At 43.6% G+C, this 22201-nt stretch overlaps 1 protein-coding gene across 4 annotated transcripts; it reads left to right on the top strand.

Moving 5' to 3' along the window:
* The first annotated feature begins 584 nt into the window (after window positions 1-584).
* APMAP (adipocyte plasma membrane associated protein) lies at window positions 585-17200 on the top strand. Of its 4 annotated transcripts, none has more exons than XR_008238075.1 (10): window positions 585-761; window positions 4636-4752; window positions 8411-8526; window positions 10286-10378; window positions 12401-12517; window positions 13820-13994; window positions 14451-14585; window positions 14955-15147; window positions 15408-15587; window positions 16249-16338. XR_008238075.1 is itself a non-coding variant. In XM_052806758.1 (10 exons), the coding sequence occupies exons 1-9, from the start codon at window positions 670-672 to the stop codon at window positions 15471-15473; spliced, it is 1104 nt and encodes a 367-aa protein (XP_052662718.1). In that variant the 5' UTR covers window positions 585-669; the 3' UTR covers window positions 15474-15518; window positions 16249-16351. The 4 variants fall into 4 exon arrangements, 3 of the variants coding, with proteins under 3 accessions (XP_052662718.1, XP_052662719.1, XP_052662717.1); XM_052806758.1 differs by having other exon boundaries at window positions 15408-15518; window positions 16249-16351; XM_052806759.1 differs by lacking the exon at window positions 16249-16338 and having other exon boundaries at window positions 15367-15437.
* The last annotated feature ends 5001 nt before the right edge of the window (window positions 17201-22201 follow it).

Consider the following 22201-nt stretch of genomic DNA (forward strand, 5'->3'; position numbering starts at 1 on the left):
ACATCAAGAGGCGTCCGGCTGCTCCGCCAGCTCACACCCCCGTAACCGGCTCCGGGAGCCAGCGAGGGATTTGCTTTCCGCCTCCCAGAGGTTCCCCCCGGCCCTCCGCTCTCCCGTCCCACCGGAGACCATTTCCCCCGCCTCTCCGCGGACAACCTCCCCCTCCCTCGCGGTTCCCTGGCGCCATCTTGCGGGCCCTGGAGCTCGGGCTCTCCGTGCCCAAGCCGCGCCCGGGGGAGGGACGACAGCAGCACCGGCCCTGCCCACGGGAGCCCCAAGCCGCCCAGAAGACAGCGGTGGATCTCGCCGAGATCCCCGTGGCGGCGGGGATGGGAAGATAAACCCAGCGGTGGCCGAGGCACCGGGACGCGCTTCACCTCCCGCCGGCCGCGGTGCAGGGGGGGCGGCTCCCGCCTGAGGGGAGAGCGGGGGCGTGGCCTGGGGCCCGTGGGGGCGGAGCCACGGGGGGCGTTTCCATGGGGGAATGCGTGAAGAGGGCGGGGCCGGGAGCGCCCGTTGCGGCGGCGGCGGCTCCCGCCTGAGGGGAGAGCGGGGGCGTGGCCTAGGGTCCGAAGGGGCGGAGCCACCGGGGGGGCGGAGCCACGGGGGGCGGTTCCATGGGGATGTGTGGAGAGGGCGGGACCGGCAGCGCCGGTGAGCGGCGGCAGGATGAATGAGGCGGAGGGCCTGCGGCAGCGCCGGCCGTTCCGCCCGCAGGTCATCACCGAGGACAGCCCGGCGCAGGAGGCTAAGGAGGGCAGGTGGGGCCCCGGCGCGGTCCCCCTCGACGGGGAGGGAAGAGAGGCCTAGGCGTGACTGTCGGCTGTGGGGCAGGCCTGGTCTGAGGGGAGAGGAAGGCCGGGCGGGGGAGCTGAGGGCCCGGGCTGGGCCTCGGGGGTATTCGGCTTGACCTGAGGGAAGAAGCCCGGTTCTTGGCGAACCTGAGGGTTCGTAGCGGGTGGGTTGGGGGTCCCGCTTGACCTGGGGCTGTAGGGGGGGGGGGGGATTAGGCCCGACCTGAGGGAAATCCGGCTGGGAAGTGTGCTGGGAGGAGGGACGAGGCTCCACCGACCCGGCCTGACGCGGGTGAGGGAGGCCCTGGGCCGGGTCAGAGTGCCCTGGGAGAGGTTGTCCTGGGCGAGAGGGGGGTGGAAGGGGCTGAGTAGGCCGCCGCGGGCGTGGGGAGTGAGGCCTCCGTTCCCCTCTCTTGGCTGGGGGTGCGGGTGGATGCTGGGGCACCCGTGGGTCTCAGCCTGTGGGTCCCCCCTGACCTCCCAGCACCCCGGTTCCGCAGCAGCTGCCTTCTCTCCCTAGTGCTTCTGCGGGGAAGGGTTTGGGGCAGGGCCTGTACACCTGCTTCTGCTGAGCTGCAGGAAGAGCTTTTAACCAAAAAAAATGGTTTAATTTGTGGCTGGTTTTTTTTTTTTTTTAGTGGGTCTGTTTTAAGTATAGTTTATCTTTTGCTAATCAAGAAAGAACAATTAACCCATTGTGGCGTGCACAGATTTATTGTGGGTGTGATTAACTCCTATATAACTCTGGTTAGTCTGTTTATATTTGGCAATAGTTGAAAGAGTAATCTGCAGTTTAAAGACTAGTCTATATGTATCTGAGATAGAATAACCATATAAACAGTCCATTTGTAGCTAAGTTAAAGAAGATTCCATTTACAGTTTTCTGTTTAGGAATTTTATAAAAAATTAGCTTCACTGTAACTGAAGGCAGTAGCTGCAATAAGAAAGTGGTGGTGTTTGCCTTCCACTGAATAGAGTGGTTGATGACTTGTAATGCTTTGGTTCACCATCTATTATGTCTCTTCCGATTTGAGTACGTTGCAGATTCTTATCTCTGCCCTTCAGCGTCATCAGAATGAAAGACTGTGTATGGTGGCTTGCATGCGTAACCCCTGTTTTTTTGAAGGAGAGCATCAGCATCTCTCAGCTTGAGAGACTGCTCTACCTGGCTTCAGCCTCCCTTGGTAGCTTTGCTCAAATCAGTTGAATTTCTAGGGCTCCAGCAATGATCCAGAGTATCCACAGGTCCTGTTCTCATGAGACTGTCCTGCATCAAACCAGTGGAGGAAATTCTGGAGGCTGTCCTTTTTCCGGCTGGGAGCTGTGGCAGAAACTCTTGATGACATTTGTTTTCCCCTCCGGCCCCCCAGTAGTTCCTCTGCCAAGAGGATGAGGCAGCCTGGACCCCTGACTATGGTGACCCATAGTATCGTCTTGCCAGCCTACTGTCTTCAAGAGCTGGTGCAATGGCTTCTCTTTTTAGTTCTTAGTGAGAACTAAATTGCTGTTGTTATAGCTGGAGTCCTGGTAAGTTGTGTAGGGTTAATTATCAGAGACACAGTTAGCTAAGGATTTCTGTTTTGCTTATCAGTCTTGGTGTACCATTACTTCTGTGATTCTTTCCAGTGACCAGTCAGTAACTTACAGTTGTTAGTATTCTATATCAGGTATGTTTTGTTTGTTTACTTTTATAAGGATTCAGAGCAGCTGGCTTTTTAATTTAAATTTTTTTTTTTTTTTTTAAGTTTTGGAGACTTATTTAAATTCTTGTGGTTTCAGCAGTGTCTAAAATAGGTCTTGCAGTTTGCCAGCTTGAAGTGTGAGTTTGTTTGTCACCTCATTCTTCCTGCCTTTTTCCTTTATTGTCAGTTCCTTGCAAGTTTGGATGAAGATCAGAAATATGACCTTCACTTAAATCATGCTTTCAGGAGCTTTAATTAAGTTGGCTTTGGCAGATGAGTTCCCATTCATCTTTATCCCCTTTCTTCTGTGTGAGCTGTTCTCAGCTGTCACAAAGATGCTGAGGTGTCTGCTGACAGTACTTTTAATCTTATAGTATTGAGCCTTCATCTTTTGAAGGACAGTGGAAGGACAAGGCTGACAGCTGAAGTCTTTGTGTAAACTTGGGGATCGCCTCGTATCTCTACCACCTGCTCTCGATCCCAAATCCAAGGGGAAACAGACTGGGAGTTTGTTGCTTCCTCGAGACATCTACTGGTAGAGCAGGAAGCGCTGAATTCTTCTAATTAATTTTAGGGCAGTCTGACTCTTGGGAAGTATGAAGCAGTTAGTGCAGATGAGAAAGCTTCTTTGAAGCAGTTTCGCAGCCTGGTCCAGCTCAGATGGAGACGGGCTTAGTGCTGTAACACTGCTGAAGTCCATGATGGGAATGCTCTGCTCTTGAGTGTGAGAAATAATATTTATTTTTTAATATATCTGAGAGCAGGAATACTTGGGCGTGCTGGTGGAAAGGAAGTAGGCTGGGGTAGTGAGTGCCTTGGGGGAGCTGGGGAAAGTTTGGTGACCAACAGCAGCAGTGCTAAAAACACTTCTTGGAGCAGGCTGAACTGTCTGTGGCTTTGGGCTAGCAGCAGCAGCACCTCTTGTCGTGGCAGGCTGTCAGCACCCTTATAGCAGTCGCCTCGGCGTAGCCTGGTGATCTGTGCGGTGGCTTGTGATGGCCCATTGGGTACTGCGCAGAGCTGGGGAACTTGGGGCAGGCCTCCATCCTAACCACCTACGACTGCTGGCAGCAGTTGTGCCGTCAAGAAAGAGCTGTGATGGATTATGAATATTGCACTGTACATTGTGCTTGCAAGCAGTGACGAAATCCTAGTTCTGTCCTTGCTGTTCCAGCAGATAATCCCAAAGGTTACCTTGATGCCGATATCAGTACTGCAAGTACATGTTGTTAGCTCCCCAGTTGTGAAATTTGTGCTCTGGGCAGTAGTTCGTATTTCCTACTGTCTCGATGAATGGCTAACGAAGGACGAAACAGTGGAAGTGGTCCAAGGATTAATGCAGAACCATCAGGCACTGTTTACCTTTATTTAACTGATTCTACAAGGAGACTGGCTGGCTGTGCCAATGAATGGTTCAGAGTAGCTAAAATTGTGGGAGCTGCTTTTCTAGTTCCAGGCTAGGATTTGTTGAGTGTGGCTCTGTGCTTTCCTTTGTAAGTGCCTGATTGATGCCTCTAAACTTGTTGAGAACAAAACCTGTTTTTCTCCTGTGGAAGAACAGTTTTGACTTTTTTTGTGTGTGTGTTTTGATGGGTAAATAGCAGATATTTAATTTCTTTTGTGTGCTGGGGCTTGAGTTTCAAACCAATGTTTACTAAGTTAGGCAAGCATTCATTTAACTTCCTCTAACGTTTGTTGTTTTAGTTGAACTTTTCATCCAAAATTTGTGCTGGGATGGAAACCATTGCCAAAACTGAAGATCAGTGTAAAAAAAAAAAAAAAAAAAAACAAACCAGAAAACCCCACCAAACAAAAAAACCACAACCAAACAACAGCACTTCTCCCCCATTTCTTGGTGTTATTGTTTTTTGTTTTGTTTTGTTTTTTATATAGTCAGCTGTAACTTGTAGCTTGCATGAAACCTGTACATGAGAATACTCTGCCTCATATGATGCCAGTATGCTGAGACTGGATAAATATCCCTTTCTTTTATCCTAACTAGTTCAAAATGGACCTTAAAGGTCATTCAGGATGGTGGTTGGGCAAAAGTATTTCTGGTTCCTTTTGTGAAGAAGATAGGCTGTTAAAGAATTTTTAAAGACTATTGTATCTTAAAACAGCTTAGCACACTAATCCTATTTCTTGTCTGGTTTTGGCAGTACTTACAGCAGCAAGGTGTTCCGTGTTACCTTCTTGACTTTGGCTGCATCTCTAACTGTGCCCCTGCTCGGAGTGACTGTTCTACTGGATTGTCCTATAGACCCTCAGCCTATAAGGTAGATTGTTGCTTTGTTTTAAAATAAATGTTATTGAAGTGTAACTTCTCCTACGTGTTCTCTTGGTTTGTTTTTGGTTTTTTTTCAGCAAAGAAGAGTCAGCCACGTAAAGTGGTTCTAACTGGATTAAGAAATTGGGGAGTGGTTGCAGTATTATCCATTGCCATGGCTTCCTCTGCATACCCAGTCTGTTTCTGAGCCATCTTGTGCAGTTGTGTGTCACTACTGATCATTGAAGGAGCTGAATTACTTTCTTTGATCGTTAATCTAGAAAATGATTTTCTGCTGTCCAAGCTGTCAGTGGAGCTTGTGATTTCTTACGTTCTTCCTTCTGTGAGACAAGAACTGCGTTTTCACTAAGGACCAAGCTGTAGCCCTGCTATTATAGTTCTGTCAATGAGACACTGTTTATCTGAGGATGGAAATGGAAATGGATAACCTCTGTGGGTTGATTTGGTGCTTTATACCAGCAGAACCATATGGTGATGTTATATTTAAATGCAGAGCTCATAAAGCAATGCAGCTAGGTGATTTCTGCCCTGTCTGAATTCATAAACATCTGAATCGAGGTCTGTGTCAACTGTGTAGTGTAATAGTGAATCAACTACATGAGAAGATGTGACCTGTGTTGGGAGAAGTTGTGTGTGAAACGCTTTGACTGCTAGCATAGAGTGGAGTCAGGTTGTTTAGTGCTCCTGGCATTTTGAAGTAAGTGAAAATGCTCAGTCTGCTAAATATTTATGATCGACTCGATAATTCCTTAATGAAAAGGAACAACACTGTAAATATCTCTTAGAGTTGAAAGAAACTGTTAATGTGGTACGGTAGTACTTACAAGTCTTGCCGGTAGGCTATTAGACGTAAGCTGCCTCGTTGCAAATCATAATGAAATGCTTTCTACTGTGGTTGGTGTCATGGTTTAACCCCAGCCAGTAACTAAGCACCACACAGCCGCTCACTCACTCCCCCCCACCCAGTGGGATAGTGGAGATAATCGGGGAAAAAAAAAGTAAAACTCATGGGTTGAGATAAGAACAGTTTAATAGAACAGAAAGGAAGAAACTAATAATGATAATAATAACAATAATAAAATGACAATAATGGTAATAAAAGAATTGGAATATACAAAACAAGTGATGCACAATGCAATTGCTCACCACTTGCTGACCGATGCCCAGTTAGTTCCTGAGCAGCGATCCCCCTGGGCCAGTTCCCCCCAGTTTATATACTGGGCACGATGTCACATAGTATGGAATACCCCTTGGGCCAGTTGGGGTCAGCTGTCCCGGCTGTGTCCCCTCCCAACTTCTTGTGCCCCTCCAGCCTTCTTGCTGGCTGGGCATGAGAAGCTGAAAAATCCTTGACTCAGTATAAACACTCCTTTAGCAACAACTGAAAACATCAGTGTGTTATCAACGTTCTTCTGGTACTGAACCCAAACCATAGCACTATACCAGCTACTAGAAAGAAAATTATCTCTATCCCAGCTGAAACCAGGACAGTTGGGTTTAACAAAATCCAATTCCCTGAAACACATTGCAACTGAGCAGTAATTCTGAAAGCTGATAGGATATGTCTGTAATGCTTTTGCTATTATATAGTCCTGGTCTAATTCTGGTCCAGGGTAACAGTATTCTGCATGCTTCCATTTCTTACTTTAAGTCCCTGTTTACAAGACCGGGAGAACTATTCTTCCTGCCCAAATCACTGGCTTATATTGCTGTACATTCTTAATTAGCTTCTTAGCTTCACTGCCAGAAGTGGTTCCAGTCTGTACAATAGATAGGGTGATTCTGTGTGATGTTTATGAAATGTTTTGAAAAAGCTCGAGGAAGTAGATGCTGTCTGAATCAATCCCTTGAGTGAAAGAACACATAGAAATCTCGTTTGCCAATAATGATGTTATTCCTGTAAGCCACTAGAAATAATAAGGAATAAGAGGGGGGAGAAAAAAGCAGATGTGATCTGTGAAACTCCATGTGACATTCCTGCAACTCTTGATTTATTTCAAGTTCTTTCTCTATGAGCTTGTCTTTGGATAATATTGATCCCAGGGAGGATTTTCTGCTTGCAAACATGACTGTCCAGAGTTCCCAGCAATTGAATTCCTTATCTGAAGCCTGTTATCCTCATTTGAAGCTCTCTAATGCTTGGAAGAAGGGATGGAAAATGAATTTGTGTTAGCATTGTAAAGACAACTCTGCTGTAAATCTTCTGTGGACTGGAGCTAGTAATTCAGTTGCCTTTGCCACTGCAGTAATATATACTTAAAGTTTGCTGTCTGTAACCAGACAGATAAAAGTATGTATTTTTCTCTCCTGAATTATTTGTGTTGTGAACCTGTTTTCCTCAACTGTCATGGCTTTTATAGTTCGCAGTTTCAGTTGACTTTTTTCCCCCAGTCACTGAAGCTCTAGAAATTGTAACGATTTTCCCCACATGAGCAGTAGAGTTGCAATGTAATTGGTGACAAATAGGTCCTGGATCCTGTGAACCTGGGCAAGTTTTGGAGTCAAACCTTGTCTTTTTAAGATGCTACAGGTGGAAGGCATTTGCTTATGGTCATATAAGGAGTTATTTAAAAAAAAAAAAAAAGCAAACTGAAAAGTTCTTTCAAAACTTGGCTTAGGGAGCTTTAGCATCTTGTGAATGATCACCTACTGAGCTTACCACCCTGGGCATATATGCAGCTTTTAGTAATAACTTGAAATCCTTAATTCATGGAGACTGAGGTGGCTTATGTGTGTGTTTTTAAGAACCGAAGAGACTGAAACGTATTTGAGTTTATCAGCACAGTTAAGGCTGGTTTTGAAGCACAGTGCTTCTTTAAGTTGAAGCTGTGTAGGCATCGTAGTACTTCCCTTCTCCATATCTTTGTAGTTGGTTGATATTCCAGTTGGCTTCAACCTGGCTATTTATGTGAATAAGGGCTTCCAAAACTGGGCCTTATTTTGTCATTTTGAGATTTCAGTTCAATACCCTTTAAGTTTATGTGCAACTTAGTTCTTCGAGTTGGTCTTTCGCTGTGGGAATGTATTCAAGTCACAAAGGAGAATATATGTTTCAATATGGTACGAAAGCATGTGTATCCTAATGCTCAAACTACTGGAACGCTTTTTTCCTGAGTCGTATGCTAATTAGTAATTTAAATTTTTTTTTTTCCTGTGATGAAAATGCTATACAGCGTCAGACTTCAGTGTATTGTAAAATGCCAGGCTTTTAAATTTTAAAACCTTTTTCCTTAGGAATTTGCATATATCTACTTAGGAAAAATATTCTGGTACAAACTCATTCAGCTGAGTAAGAAAGCAGTTATTCTTTTGTGTTGTGGCAACGCAGAAATCCTTTACCTTTGTTGAAGATAGATGAACTGGGAATGTGTTGTTGGACTTGTATCTGGTAATCTACACAGCTTTGTCTTAGGAACACATAACTGCAGCTTTTCTGATCAGCAGAACCAGAAAATTATGAACCTTGATGAACAAGAGTCAATTTTTCAGCTTGTCAGCTGTGTTTTACATACAGCATATTTCAAAAAAGAAAGCATAGGTCAGGTTTGCAGGAGTTGGCAAGCTAGGAAGAAAATGATCCAGTATGTTGCTCAAGAGTGTTTGCAGGTTTGTGCAAAGGATCATGAGGTCTGTGTTCTGTTTTGTAGTTTGAAGGAACCTCCCCTCCTGACGGGTGTGCTAGAGCCCAATATCAAGTTACGAAAAGCTGAGCGGTTATGGGAAAATCAGCTCGTCGGACCAGAGTCCATTGTCAATATTGGCGGTAAGCACTGACAAAATAAGCTTTTAAAGAAGGGTCTTTAAATGTTGCTCTGTTGATAAGGGTTTGTTCAGCAATATAGCTTTTAATAACTTTCAGAGTTTGTTACCTTTGAGTATGCAGGTTTTTACAAAAATAATTGTGTTATGCAGCAAAACCTGGCTGCTATATACTGCTTTTCTCCTTGTTCTCCAGTATAAAATAAATCTTGTTGCCAGATTAACAATCTCTGTCTTCCAGGACTGAACCATCAGCAGTGTAGTCAGGGGCTACTCATGTTTGGAGGAATTGGTCCCATTTTTTGTTTGGCTAGCTCTTAACTGGGAATTAATATTTACAGGGTACAACCTACTCTTTTAATGCTCGTTGCCTCCGAGGGAGCTGAGTCTTGTGGTGTTAATTTTTGCTTATATGACAGAAAAAAATCTCAAGTTGGTGAATAGCATATTTACATTTTAGTGCTGTTGCATGTGTTACAGGTGTCATCCTATACTTATCTTATGGGATATGTGTTCTCCTGAAATCACAAACCCATGCCACCTCTGAGTAGTTTCCTAATGAGGTGGCTAGACTTGTAGTGGCATGACACCCACTTAATAGGAAACCGGCTTTGTGCAGGGGTTGTTCCCTGTGCCTCCTAAAGGGGGGTAGGGCTAGAAACTACCTTGACATGAGTCCTTGACTGTTTTAATATGAAAAGGAGAGGGTGTGGGAGTTGTAAGCAAGGCCCTTACTGAAACATCCTTCAGTACAAGAGGTGCTCAGTAGCCATATCGTTTATTTTCCTTCTGCTATATATTCTAATAAATTAGTAAAATATTTTAAAAAATTATTTTACCCAGCAACAAACTACTGTAAATTCCTTCCTCAGATTATGCTTTTTCTACCTATCTCTGTTAACAATGTGCTAAAGTGATTACCTGAAGCCACTGATTCTTTTCTGTTACCTGGTTTTGTCGATCTCATTGGAAACTCTTTAAGGAAACCTTCCTGCAAGGGACAACTGACCTATGGGTGAAATAATCACCCTAAGAATTAAGTTTTGTATGAATAAATGCTGAAGTCTTTTTATTCCCTTTTAAAAGTGTAATTAGCAAACTTAAATTAAATTGGAGATGGAAAAGTCCAAGCCATGGGCTCTACTAATCTAATGGTCTTTCACTTAATTTGGTTGTATGAAAAAGTTTGTGTGTTGTTTGTATCTAGTGAATCTGTCTTATGCTATCACATGTAATTTGGCAATGCTTTTGATTTGGGTGGTTGTTCATTTGCTATGGTTTTTGTAATTCTTCTCCAGAACTGGTACAATATGAGCATTGGCAGGTGTCCAGCAGCCTATGTGGACTGTATCAGAATGAGAAGTTTTATCTAGTCAGTCTGTTGTTGAAGAGTGGTAAGATGGGTGCAGTGCCTGATTGCATTTTATGATGATGTAGAAATTTGCCCAGAGGGATCAATCCAATGACTGTTGTTACATCCACCTTTAACCAAGGATTTGGACTGCTTAGGGATGAAAAGCTTCATATCCTGTATTCGCAACTCCTAAGGCTTAAATCCTTCCTCTTCTTTTTGAGTTGGAAGAAACCTAACCAAATGCTCTTATTTACCTTCATCTTTCCCCTTCCCTCTTTATTCTTTTCCTATGACTGAAGACGACTGTTACTTCGCTATATCTTAAACATGAATTCTACTTCATACTTGTAGAAGGATGTTTGCCGCTACAGTTTTGTGATCAAGCTAATCACACCAGTTGTTTTTGCAGATGTGCTATTTACTGGGACAGCTGATGGGAAGATTATCAAAATTGAAGATGGGAAAATACAAACAATAGCCAGAATTGGCCATGGTCCTTGTGGTGAGTGACAGCTCTGAACATAGTGTACCTGAAAATGTCTGGGTCAGGGCTTGTGTTGATTAAACTGATACTCTCTCTGGATTGCTCATGCAAGTGCATATCTTCCTCTGTAGAGATTTATAACAGAAATATTAATATATTTGTATGAATGAAGTGTGAGTGGAAATATGTATATAAGCACTGGAAAGAACAGCAGAGCAAAGGGCCAAAAGAATGGGAATGGGTGCTCTTGATAACAAAGGACACTGTTCCCAGCAGTAAAATTTAGGAATGCGGGTTTTCTAGGTCATGACTACAAGGCCTGTACTCTTGTAAGGCTGCAGCATGGATGGCTTGTTGGTAGAAGATCCTGCATCTTAACACCGGGAGGAAGACAAGGTTGGAGTGCATCACAAATAACATTCCTTTTCCTGTTAGTCCATCTAGAAAAAGCACGTATCCTAAACAAGAAAAAAATGGGCAGCAACCTGGCCTAATATTTATGGAAGCTGAAGTCAGCAAGATTCTGAGGTGAAGGGCCACCCATAGAAACTGAGGACTCCTAAACAAGTGTGAGTGAATGAACTCTGAGATAATGTGTGAGTGGGAAAGATCAACTTATTTCGAGATTTTCAAAAAATAAATATCACCTTCCCCATCTACAGAATTTCGCCTTGCATTTTGTTGTACTGATTTGCCTTCCTCTGTTTGTAAGTACAGTGGGGGGTTGTGATGGCTGCACCTGCTTTAGCAGAGATCTTCCATTGGTCATGATATTTCTGTTTTCTCACTGCTAAATTGCAGTTATTTCTTGTTGAATTCCACACCTCTTTCTGAACCACTTATTTGCTTCATTTAATGAGGTTTCTGGAACTGAGTGAGAAAAACTGCTAGTGGCCTGTTTATTAGCAGAACCGTTTCTATAGTTCTATGGTTAATGTTGGCCATCTCAGTACTGCCTGGCATTCTGAGAAGCCTGGCTGGTATTTGTTGGGACTGTGGGTGGTTTTGTTTGTGGTAACGATGTAGAAACTTACATGAGGTTCTGCAGCCCTGCGCTGGTTGCCAGTTAGACAGAAATTATGGGCAGGAACTGTTTTTGTCTTTATGTAGCTCACATTGACACGTTCATCATTTTAGCTATGTAATTTTACGTGGATGTTCACGTGATTAGACTCTGGACTGATTTGGAAGCGCTCTCTTGGTTGCCTAACCGGTAGGACAGTCTTGGTGCTGACAGCCAACAAAGTCTGCTCCCAGCTGAGAGGAAGCTGGCCTTCCAGCTGCTGCTTAGGCGTGAATGTGGGTTGGGATGGATGTGAAGAATCACCTTTCCACTACTTATTTCCATTGGACTTGTAAAGCTTGGGAGATGTGGGAAGATTATGCTGCCCTATTTCTTTGGGGCCAAAGAAGTGGTGAGGAGCCTAGACTTCTGTCTTGCCCTCCTTGAGTTGGGGAGGGAAGTGAAAAGGCTGTAGCTGCCTACCTTCTCCAGAAGGTTCTCCTGCTAATCTTTCAAACTACAGATGTTCTGAAGTTCTTAGTTCTTCAGGACTCAAATAGACAAACTCTTTGGATGTGCAGTATTACCCTTCCTCCTCATGTAGAAGTCTTTAGTGTCTGTGTCTTGAGAAACTGGCAGTTTCATGACAGTGTTGGACCTTTCCAGAAAAATAAAGTTCTAAGATGTGTGTATTTTTATTTTTGATTTTAAAAAGAAAAGTAAAGGAAACCTGCAGTAAAACTGATTCTTTCTGAGAAGAAGCGTTTATTTAAATGCAATTTTCTGACATTCAGGCCTACTCGGGGCAGCTATTAGCTAGCTACCAGCCTGGCAAATTATATGATTATCTCTAGACTGGTGAAAACTTGGGGGATATCTGTTTCACTCACACCTACGAAAGTAAGAATCATTTCTTTAATGAATGTGTGTGGTGCTGGCCGTAGAGTTTTCTTAAGATACAGTTTGACCTATGTAGGTAGCCTGAATGCCTTGTATTTATTTCTATTTGGAAAACCATTTTAAAATTGTTTCCTAAGGAACCCGTGAAGATGAGCCAACGTGTGGAAGACCACTTGGCATCAGAGTGGGGCCAAATAACACCCTTTTTGTGGCAGATGCGTATTATGGACTCTATGAAGTTAATCCTGGTACAGGTATGACTTTTCTGCTCAGAAGTTCTCTGAAAAATCTGGGCTTCATTTGCAGTTTTGCCAGACACTGCAGGCAAAACAATGCCTGCCTTCTTTGTAAAGTGGTTTGGAGCTCTCTGGATGAAATGTGCCATACCAGAACTTGATATTTATTTTCTTGTAGCAATCACTTCCTCTCTATATCTCTCTGTCTGGATCAGTGTTACCAGTGGCTTATCTTCTGGTGACATATGCTTTTGGTTGTCAAAATTGGTACGTCAGGATCCATGAATAAAGCTCTGTGTAGCTGTTTTAGCTTTCATAAGGGGGGAAAAAAAAACATGCTGTTACGTAAACTTTTTGTCATGTTCGCTGTACTTTTGTTTCTGCCTTGACCTCACTGTGTGGTAGTGAAGAGCTCTTGACTTCTCTGTAACCCCAGTCTAGAGAAAGTGAAGAAAGATGTATTTTGGTGCGGCTGAAGATTAAGTGGCTTGTTCCTGCTGATGAAGGCACTGTTGCATTGTGCCCTTTGTTGTATGTCCCTGAGCCAGATCTCAGTTCTAGAAGCTGTGCTGTCAGAAAGCAATAGTTGCTTTCATGTGGGGTTGATTTTCTGACAGTTTACATCTCCAAATTAGCTTCAGGTGGGGAGGGGGAGGCTAGCCAAATGCTAGGTGAGATGTAACCGAAGGGCTCAGGCTGTGTGGCTCTGGGAAGGTATGATCAAGGTCTTCCCTTCTGATGGCAGACAGCTGCCATATTAGCTCAGTCACGGCAAAACCAACCAAACCAACCAACCCAAACCCTGTGCCCAAAGATGACTTCAATAGATTTTGGTTAATTTTTAGAGATTTGACCATAATTTGTCTGGTAGTATGTGGCAGAGCTGACTGTGGCAGAGCAGTTTAGTGAACCTGCTGATGTTTTAATGTTTGGAAAGTACTACTCTTTGTTCTTACAGATTTATGGGGAAAGAGGGAGTAGTGATTGGGTTGCCTGCATCCTTCTACAAGGTTGGGACCTGAGTTTGCTCTTGGTTTCATATGAGCTTCAGAGATGTGAAAAGTCTGGCACTTGTCAATAGGGAACATCATCTACTGTGTCAGTTTTTCTGAAAAGTATTTTCTCCTGGTCATTCATGTTCAGTGTTGAGTTGTTCCGTTACAACCCAAAACCTTATTACTTAACAGAGGCATGAGTGGAAAAAATGCAAAGTGCCTGCTAATTTCATGTTAGTATTTAACTCATTTCCAAGGCAGGACATACAAAAGCTTGTCTTGTGTGTCTTTTTTTTTTTTTTTTCCCCTTTCTTTTTGTAACCAGGTGAAACAAAAATGCTTGTGTCAACCAAAACACTAATTGAAGGTCAGAAGTTGTCATTTGTGAATGATCTTACAGTGACCCAGGATGGGAGGAAAATCTACTTCACTGACTCCAGTAGCAAATGGCAAAGACGAGACTACTTATTCTTGATTATGGAAGGCACAGATGATGGGCGGCAAGTATCCCTTCCCCAGAGAATTTAACTTATTGTAAGCTCAGCTGTAGGAATGGACTTCACCGCTTTCTTGGTCCTCAAGTTTTTTCTCTTTATAAACCACCTGTGCAAACACTGCAATGCCCAGGAGAGGGTGAGAGAATGTATGGATGTTGCTAATGAGACCTGCAGCAAAATAAATGAGATTCCTCTTTTTCCTTCAAGAGGACTTACATGGAACATCTATTTTAAAAGGGAAGGAGTTAGCATTACATTCAGCCTAAATCCTTCATGAATGCTGCCAATCTCAAGTGGCTTAGTGTTTCTCCTGTGTTCATAAACAAATGCTTCCTGGCTATTCTGCCTTTTTAACTTAGATGAAGCGCATGTGAGAGAAGATAGAATGCCTGGAGAATGAAACCAAGGTGAATAAATATTTGTCTTCTCTCAAAACCGTATATAATGCTTTCTTTTTAGCCTGCTTGAATATGACACAGTAACAAAAGAAGTGAAAGTCTTAATGGTGGGGCTGCGGTTTCCCAATGGTGTCCAGCTCTCTCCTGCGGAAGACTTTGTCCTGGTGCAGGAGACAACCATGGCTAGAATCAGGAGGTGAGTGTGACTTTGCTGAAATTATTACTCTCTGTTTAGAGATTGTTTAAATAAATGAGTTGAATGACAAAAGAAACCCTACACTCTATTTATGCCTAGTTACCAATGGCAAAGAAGGTGGCCTTCCTCAATACTTAATTTTTTCTTTAAACATCTGGACTGCATAATCTTTCCATCATGGGCTCCTTGAGCATAGTGGAGTAAGCTGACTTTTTCTGGGGAGAGGAATGCTGTATTTCTGTGTACCAAAATAAGGAAAAAAAACACCCCTTCTTTTTATTTTTTTAAATGAATTCTTTTGGGGAATTTTTTTTATTACTTACACTGCGTAAGTTAAGGTGTCCTAATCCTACTGTCTATAACTTTCAGGTATTATGTGTCTGGGCTGATGAAAGGTGGAGCAGATATGTTTGTTGAGAATATGCCTGGTCTTCCAGATAATATCAGGTTAAGCAGCTCTGGAGGATATTGGGTAGCTATGTCAGCTGTCCGGCCCAATCCTGGATTTTCTTTGTTGGATTTCTTGTCTGAAAAACCATGGATTAAAAGGATGATATTTAAGGTAAAAAAAAAAAAAAAAAAGCTAAAAAGAGTTTTCAAAAAATCACCTTTAGTATAGGAATGGAAGTGATAAATATTTGTTTGTCCTGTTTCTTCCTCTTCGTAGGAAGATTTAAAAAATTTTTTTAGTGCTGTGGTTAAAATTGTCGTGGTTGTCCCCAGGTAGAACAGTCCTTATATATTCATAGGTAGCAGAACTAACATTTGCTTCTCTGAGCAGCAGGTGCACATCTCTTAAGTTGCCTTCCATCTTGATCTCAGGAAAGAAAAAGAGACTATCTCTGCCCTAGCCATGCAGCAGCACAGGATCTACATTTGGATATGTGAAGACTTCACCTTTGTACCCGAAGTGCCTAAACTGCTTATTGCCAGGTGTCTGGAGAGCATTTGGGAAGTCTGGCCTGTTCTAATGACTACCCTAGGCATCCTAGGAGACAGTGTGTATGTTATGTATGCTGCTAGGTGACACTTTGTTCTGACTCAATATGCCTGTTGTTACGTCACACTCCCCTTTAAGATGAGGATGAGCAAGAATGATGTATTTTGTAAGGGATACCTGATGCTAAAGAAATGGCATGGTGCTTTTTAAACGATACAAAGACTTTGAAAATACTTTTGTTCTCAAAAAAAAAAAAAAAAAATCAACCAGCAGTGTTCAGGATGGAAGTGCCATTCCGGCTAAACAAACTGTGCTGTCCCTGTAAAACCTGTTGTCTCTCCTGGTGCAGTGCAGGAGCCTTAACAAACTGATGCTATGGGGAGCAGAGCATGATGTCTGCTGCTTGGCATCAACTGCACCAGAACAAGATGATGTCTCCTGCGTTGACATCCGTTCAGCCTAGTGCTGGAGTAGAGTATGCTTCTGCTGCCTTGTTTTGTTTTTTGTTTTTTTGGGTTTTTTTTTTTTTTTTTAAAGTTGGCTTTTCAGATGTTAATGTGTTAAGCCTGTGTAATAGTGTTTACTCAAAATGTGTGCTCATGTCCTTAGCTGCTTCTTCCAAGGAGTGTGGAATGGTCTTTGACTGTCTAAGTGTCTGAGATCTAATTGTGGAGAACAAAATCTTTTGTTGTTAATTTTCTTTTTTTCTTTTCTTTCTTTTAGCTGCTGAGCCAGGAAACTGTGACAAAGTTTGTGCCAAAATATAGCCTTGTTGTTGAACTTAGTGAGACGGGATCCTACAGAAGAAGCTTTCATGATCCCAATGGAGTGACAGTAGCTTATGTTAGCGAGGCACATGAGCACAATGGATATCTTTACCTGGGCTCCTTCCGGTCTCCGTTTATTTGCAGACTTAATCTTCAGCATGTTTAACTGTCCATCCATGATAAAGTGCCACCGTCCTGTAATACTCCAGAGGTACGAAGGAAGCATGTGCTTGAGGCAGTGTGTGACCAAGGACAAAATGTGAAAGACAGTCTGTTAATGTGCAGTAACACTGTTCTGTTGCCATAGGAAAACATACAGCTTGCTGTACCTGTCCTCTTCCTTGGTTTGACTGCTCTTGCTTTGGAGTTGGCATGCATAATTATTAATATCTGAGGAGTATGGTGGGGCATCTTCATATGGTTATGTGCTCCTTAAAGAAAACCCATTGCTTTTCCACACGCAGCCCTGCTTGGAGTCGTCTTAAACAGACATCATCTGTCACCTTTAATGCAACTGTATGTCTTCTTACACTGGAAGGATTTGTAATGTATGGAATTTAATTGTATATGATTTGGATTGAAAAGGATGTCTTGCATGTGTTTATTTCTGTTTTAGAACCTCCTGTTTAGGAGTGATTACATTGCGTGTTCTAATGTCATACCATGGTGCTGTGGTAGAGGCAGCAACATCCAGAACATGCCTAGAAATCTAGTTCTACCATTGGGTTTCTTCAATTCCAGCCTGTGTAATCAACATCAGACACTACAATTAACTGTTAATCAACATGCGGAATCAAATTTGATCATTACGTATGGACTTCTGTGTTTCTTTATAGCGTTGTAGTCAGATGATGAATGAAAGTTGCATTTTCTATGTTATTAAAGACTAGTTCCAGCGGGTTTAAAAAGTGTCACTTGCAATATTTCCTCCATGTTTACCAGGTCCTGTAAGTCTCCTGTTCATTATGTAGGTGGCCATTTCTGAGAGATGTGGGAGGGAAGAGGGCCAGCTTCAGGAATCCTCTTCAGCATGCTTTTTATGGAGAACTGATCTTGGGGAAGGTTGGTGTCTGTAGACAGAAGTGGACTGAAAAGGCCCCTGTAAGATCTAGTAATAGTGGATGAGGAAGGCTTTGACAGAAAAATCTTGGAACGTGGTAGTAGCTCATGGGTGCTTTCTGGCACCTCCAGAGGAAATGGTTTACTTCCTTTGTTTACGGATACTCTGCTTGGTAAATCCAGAGAATGCTTTTCTGTCAGCCACTACAAAGGAAAGGCTGTGCTGTTACATTTTAAATAAAAGGTTTTGCCTCTTGAAGAACTGAAGGGGTTGCTTCAGCAGGTGTGTGATTTAGTGGATTGATTCATGCTTTGGGGTTGAAGACTTTGCTGCTTTGCTCTCTTTCTGCCACTGGGTGATAGTCAAACATAAACTTACGCTATTGCTCAATTTCTTCACCTTTGAAAAGGAAATAATCAAGATTTGCTTGATATGTAATGAAAAGCACCAGAGAAGGGGAAGATGATGTTAAAAACGTCATCTGCTGCTTTCACTGGCCTTCTGCGCTTGTCTTTATTAATGGAGGGATATGGAAATGAGTCACCTTGTTCTGTGTTACTACCAGGCTGCAGCAGTCCTGTGGCAAGTAGCTGATGGTTGCTGGATCAGGCTGACTTGTTCCTGCACAGGAAGCTGCAAACCCTTTTGCTTCACCTGGTGGTTACTGGATTTGGGAGGGAGCCCAGTAAGAGGCAAAAGAAGCCTAGTAGATGAGTTGCTGCAGGCTCTGACCTATGGTTCAGCTGAGCCCCATCGTAACAGTTTGTGGACAGAGATGGAGTGATACTGTGATAAGTTTGAAAGGCTGGAGAGGTGTGACCTGTGTGGGGGCGGACAGACTTGTTGCTGTGGGAACTCTGAAGAAGGGCTGAAAATGGGACACGCTTGTAATGTCTCTTTCTGGGAAAACGCAGCACAGGGCTGGCTGTTTAAACAGCAGCTGGTTAGCATTGCTCTGCTAGCCCCTGCAGCTATTTGTCCCATTCTGGTGAGATATGAAAGTTAAACTTGATGGGATCTTAAATTGGGGTTGCAAAAGCAAGTCTGTTTTGGGGCTTGTTTCGTGCTGGTGCTTTGGTAGCCTTGGGGCAAGCACAGTTTTGCCTGTTGTTGCATTGTTACCTCTAGTGATTTATTTGCCAAAGTATCTGAGTAACTTGTGCTGTCTTTTGTACTGAAGTGGACATCAGCTGTTTTGGCATGCCAAATGTGATGGCTTTTGTGTGACTAGTTCCCTTTTAAGACACTGTCCCTGAAGTTATGAAGTGGGAAAGAAAGTAAGTTGTAGTGCTGCTGATGCTCAAGAGGGGTAAGACGTAGGAAGAGTTGTCTCGTGGGAGTTTTTTGGTTCTGATCCTTTTTCTACTCTTCCACCCCCTCACTCCTTCCTGGCCGCTGTTGGAGACTAACTTAGTACACTGATGATCCTGTGGTCCCACCAAAAAGTTCTTGAGTCTTTTTTAGTTCTCGCTGACCTCTGTAGCAAGTACAGCAGACCCAGAGGTCATGTGAATAACTGGCTTTTCTTGGGGAAGGGGAAAAGAGAACACCAAATACGAGAGGGATCTAACAGAGTGTGGCTTTGTCTGGTGTGACTTTTTAGCGGTCTAGTCCAAACTGTCAGACAGTGGCCAGGCATAAGTATCTCAGGGGCAGGTGCAAGAAGTCTAGAAATGATTAATCATGGCAGAACTGAAGCCCAGAAGCAGCTGCCCCTAACCTGAAGACAATTAATGCCCTTATTCACTGGGGCTGTTGCCTTCTGAGCTTTTCTCTTAATCCTGTGGTAGCAGAGAGGGTTGTTCTGCCAAGTGCCATGGTCAAGAAAGGAGGCTGGACACCATGAGGATACTGGAGCTGTCTGCTCAAGAGTCTTCCTATGGGGAGCAATTTGCCTCTAAAATCCGGAAAGTCAGTAGTGAAGGTTAGTGCTGTAGCATGGAGGAAGCTGAGCTAATGCCTTGGGCACTTGGGTTCTTTGTTGGCCTTGGTGTCTGATGGGAGTTCAGTCGCTACTTCTCTTTCTGGCAGGTGATGCGGGTTCTTTGCTGGCCAGACCTCTCTGGCTGTGAAGAGTGGGCCTCTAGCTACAGCTGCATTAGAAATAACTGCAGGCAGACAGAAGGCAGGCTCTGCACTGAGGGCAGGAGGTGAATTCTGGGAGTAGAGTTCAGAGACAGGCAGAAATTTGTGCCCATAAAAATCTTTATAGTTTCTGATGTCTCACCCTGCCTGTCGTTGTGTCTGCCCTGGCCAATAGAAATTTTTCATTGTTCTTGTCTGTGCTTTGTTGGAAAGTAGCTGAATAGCTGTCAGTCTAAATGAGTTTGTCTAAAGGTTAAGCCTTTGGACAGAGTGTTCAGTTCTTCTCAATTTAATTTCTCAGGATGAATAAAGCCCATCTGTCCAGTCTCTACAAATAGAGAGTTCACTGGGTACAGGTCCAGTCAGTCAGCAGTTCCCTTAAAAAAAAAACAAAACAAAACAAAAAAACCAAAACCACCAAAGTCTGTAAAGCACCAAATGCAAACTGGTAGGTGGCACAATTTAATATCATTCTAAGCAACAAACTTTGCATGGTGACAGGCTGCTTAACCAGGCCATTGGTATTTCATTTGTCATAAGAACCTTAACATTTCGTTTTAGCTGGAGCTTTATGGACATAAATATGGGTCAGTCTTTTCCTCAGAAGGAGGTGATCTGGCTATCTCCCGTGTTTTGATAGTGACCTGAAACTTGTCTGCAAAGTTTTTCAGCACTGTGCTTGGCCCTGCAAGAGTGGAGTGGTGGTGTGTGAGGCACCAAGGTCTAGGAGAAAGTCAGTATACTTGATGCTTCCAGGTGAGAGAGATGTCTGGCCCAAAACTGCTGATGCCTCCATGGCTACTAAAATTGAAAGGAGGCCAATTACTGTCATGATGGCTGCAACATTGGTGGGGGCCCAGGGTGGAACTGCAGTATCAGGTAGAGGTGCCATTTTGCGGTTTAAAGATCTTATGACATGGATCTGAATGCAGGGTGTGCGTATCTCCAGTCCAAGGATACCCAAAGTCTGCAGAGGCTGAAAGGAGTGCCCTTCCTGAGCTCAGATGGCATTGGTTCCCATTCCTGGTGCAGTGTTGGATCCTGATAGTCCAACCTTTGTATGCAGAAGTGGGGTGGTCTGCTGTAGAACCCAGATGAAACAGGTTGACTGACACACAGCTCTTTAATTACTCAGCATAAGGGGTGCTTAAGAACAGTATTTTCATAGAAGCTCAGGTGCATTTAATCCAACCGTTGCTCAAATGCAGTCCTCCCAGAGTAACGCAGCAGCATTAAAATGCCTATGGAATGAACAAACTGGCATAAATTCCTCTTGGTGCTCCTGTGAAGACTGCTTCTACAGGCTTGTTCCACTTCCACAGAAGCGTGAGTCAATGGCATGTTATGGTTTCAGATGGATGGTGACACATCTCCCTTGAGCAACAGGGAAAGGTGGATCAAGTCAGGCTTGGAAAAAAAAAAAAGCTGTCTTCTCTGTTGATGGTATCAGTGCAGGAACATGACTTGTTTGCAGCTCTGGCTCTTCTCTAGTGTGGCCGCATCTCCCCACTGGAAGAAGCAGGAACATTTACAGCAGTATCCAAAGATCTTGTCAGGGCAAGATTGTTTTTTGGTGGCAGGAGAAAGGGGCTGTGGTTCCTTCCCTATGAAGGGAGGAAACCCTCTCTGCACAGCTCCCAGAAGAGCCCGAGGGTGCTTTCTGTGTCTTACCCAAGCTCCTTATGGGACAGACTGAGAGAACAGTGCCCTGTCTCCTGCAGGGCTTGGGGAAATCTTTGCTTTAACATAGAGCCCTGCAGTAAAACAGCCTGAGGAAAATGTACTGAGCTGGAGTACACCACTGCTGTGCATTTTAAAGATATGTTTTGTTTTCCCTTGGTGGTGGAACAGATGCTTCTGCAGGACACAAGTATCAAGAAGATTTTGCTGAAGCCCTTTAAAATGCTACTCCACAGCTAACTGCTCTGTCCCTTTTCTGGAGCTGACTTCTCGTGTAGCAGAGATGCTGGAAGATAGCCCCTGACGCTTTTATGCAAAGGTTGGTATCTCAGTGCAAACAGCTGATGAAAGTGATTGCAAAGCCTTGGCTTAAATCCGATTCCTTTAAATCTGAGTCTGCTTTGTGGCAGTAACCTTTGCACGTGAGATAATGACCTCCTAAGCTTCTGGGTCTGTCTGCTCAGTGATCACAGCAGAGATCTGACAATGCTGACACTTGGACCTTCTCATCTAGCTTGCTTGGAAAACAGTGCTGTAAAAGAATAAGCACATGGGGCAGCTCATTTTTGCTGCTTTGTTTGAGGTAGGGAGTGAAAAATTTAGCAGTAAGTGATTGTAGTTAGTTACATACTTTTTTTTTTTTTTTTTTTTTTTTTCCTCCCAGCCAGCAGAAGTAATGTCTCCTTATCTGGCTGCTGCCAGTTAAAACTTGTCTTGGTTCTGTACAGCTGTATGCATGACTCCCCAAGCTGTCAGTGGGTCCTGGAAGTCAGTTAAGTTGTGAAATTGGGTACAACTGGTACAGAAAGGCCTTCCAGGTCTTTAATGTGGAGCTGCTGATGTGAAGAGAATGCAAAGTGGAAAGTCTGTCAGTCAGCAATGCTTTATATTTTGGTGGCAGGCAGTTTGTTTCCTATGCAATTTAAAAAGTGGGAGTGTGAGAGGAAATATTTACATAGCAAAGCTTTTGAGCAAATGCAGATCTCAGTGTGAGGATCACTAGGCACTGTGAAGCTCTGATGAAAACTCGGGCTAGCTTGGTTTGGGTAGCGCTGTGTGCATGGAGGTCGTCTCAGTGTGCAGC

This window comes from Harpia harpyja, chromosome 13 (assembly GCF_026419915.1).
Source record: "Harpia harpyja isolate bHarHar1 chromosome 13, bHarHar1 primary haplotype, whole genome shotgun sequence".
NCBI lineage: Eukaryota > Metazoa > Chordata > Aves > Accipitriformes > Accipitridae > Harpia > Harpia harpyja.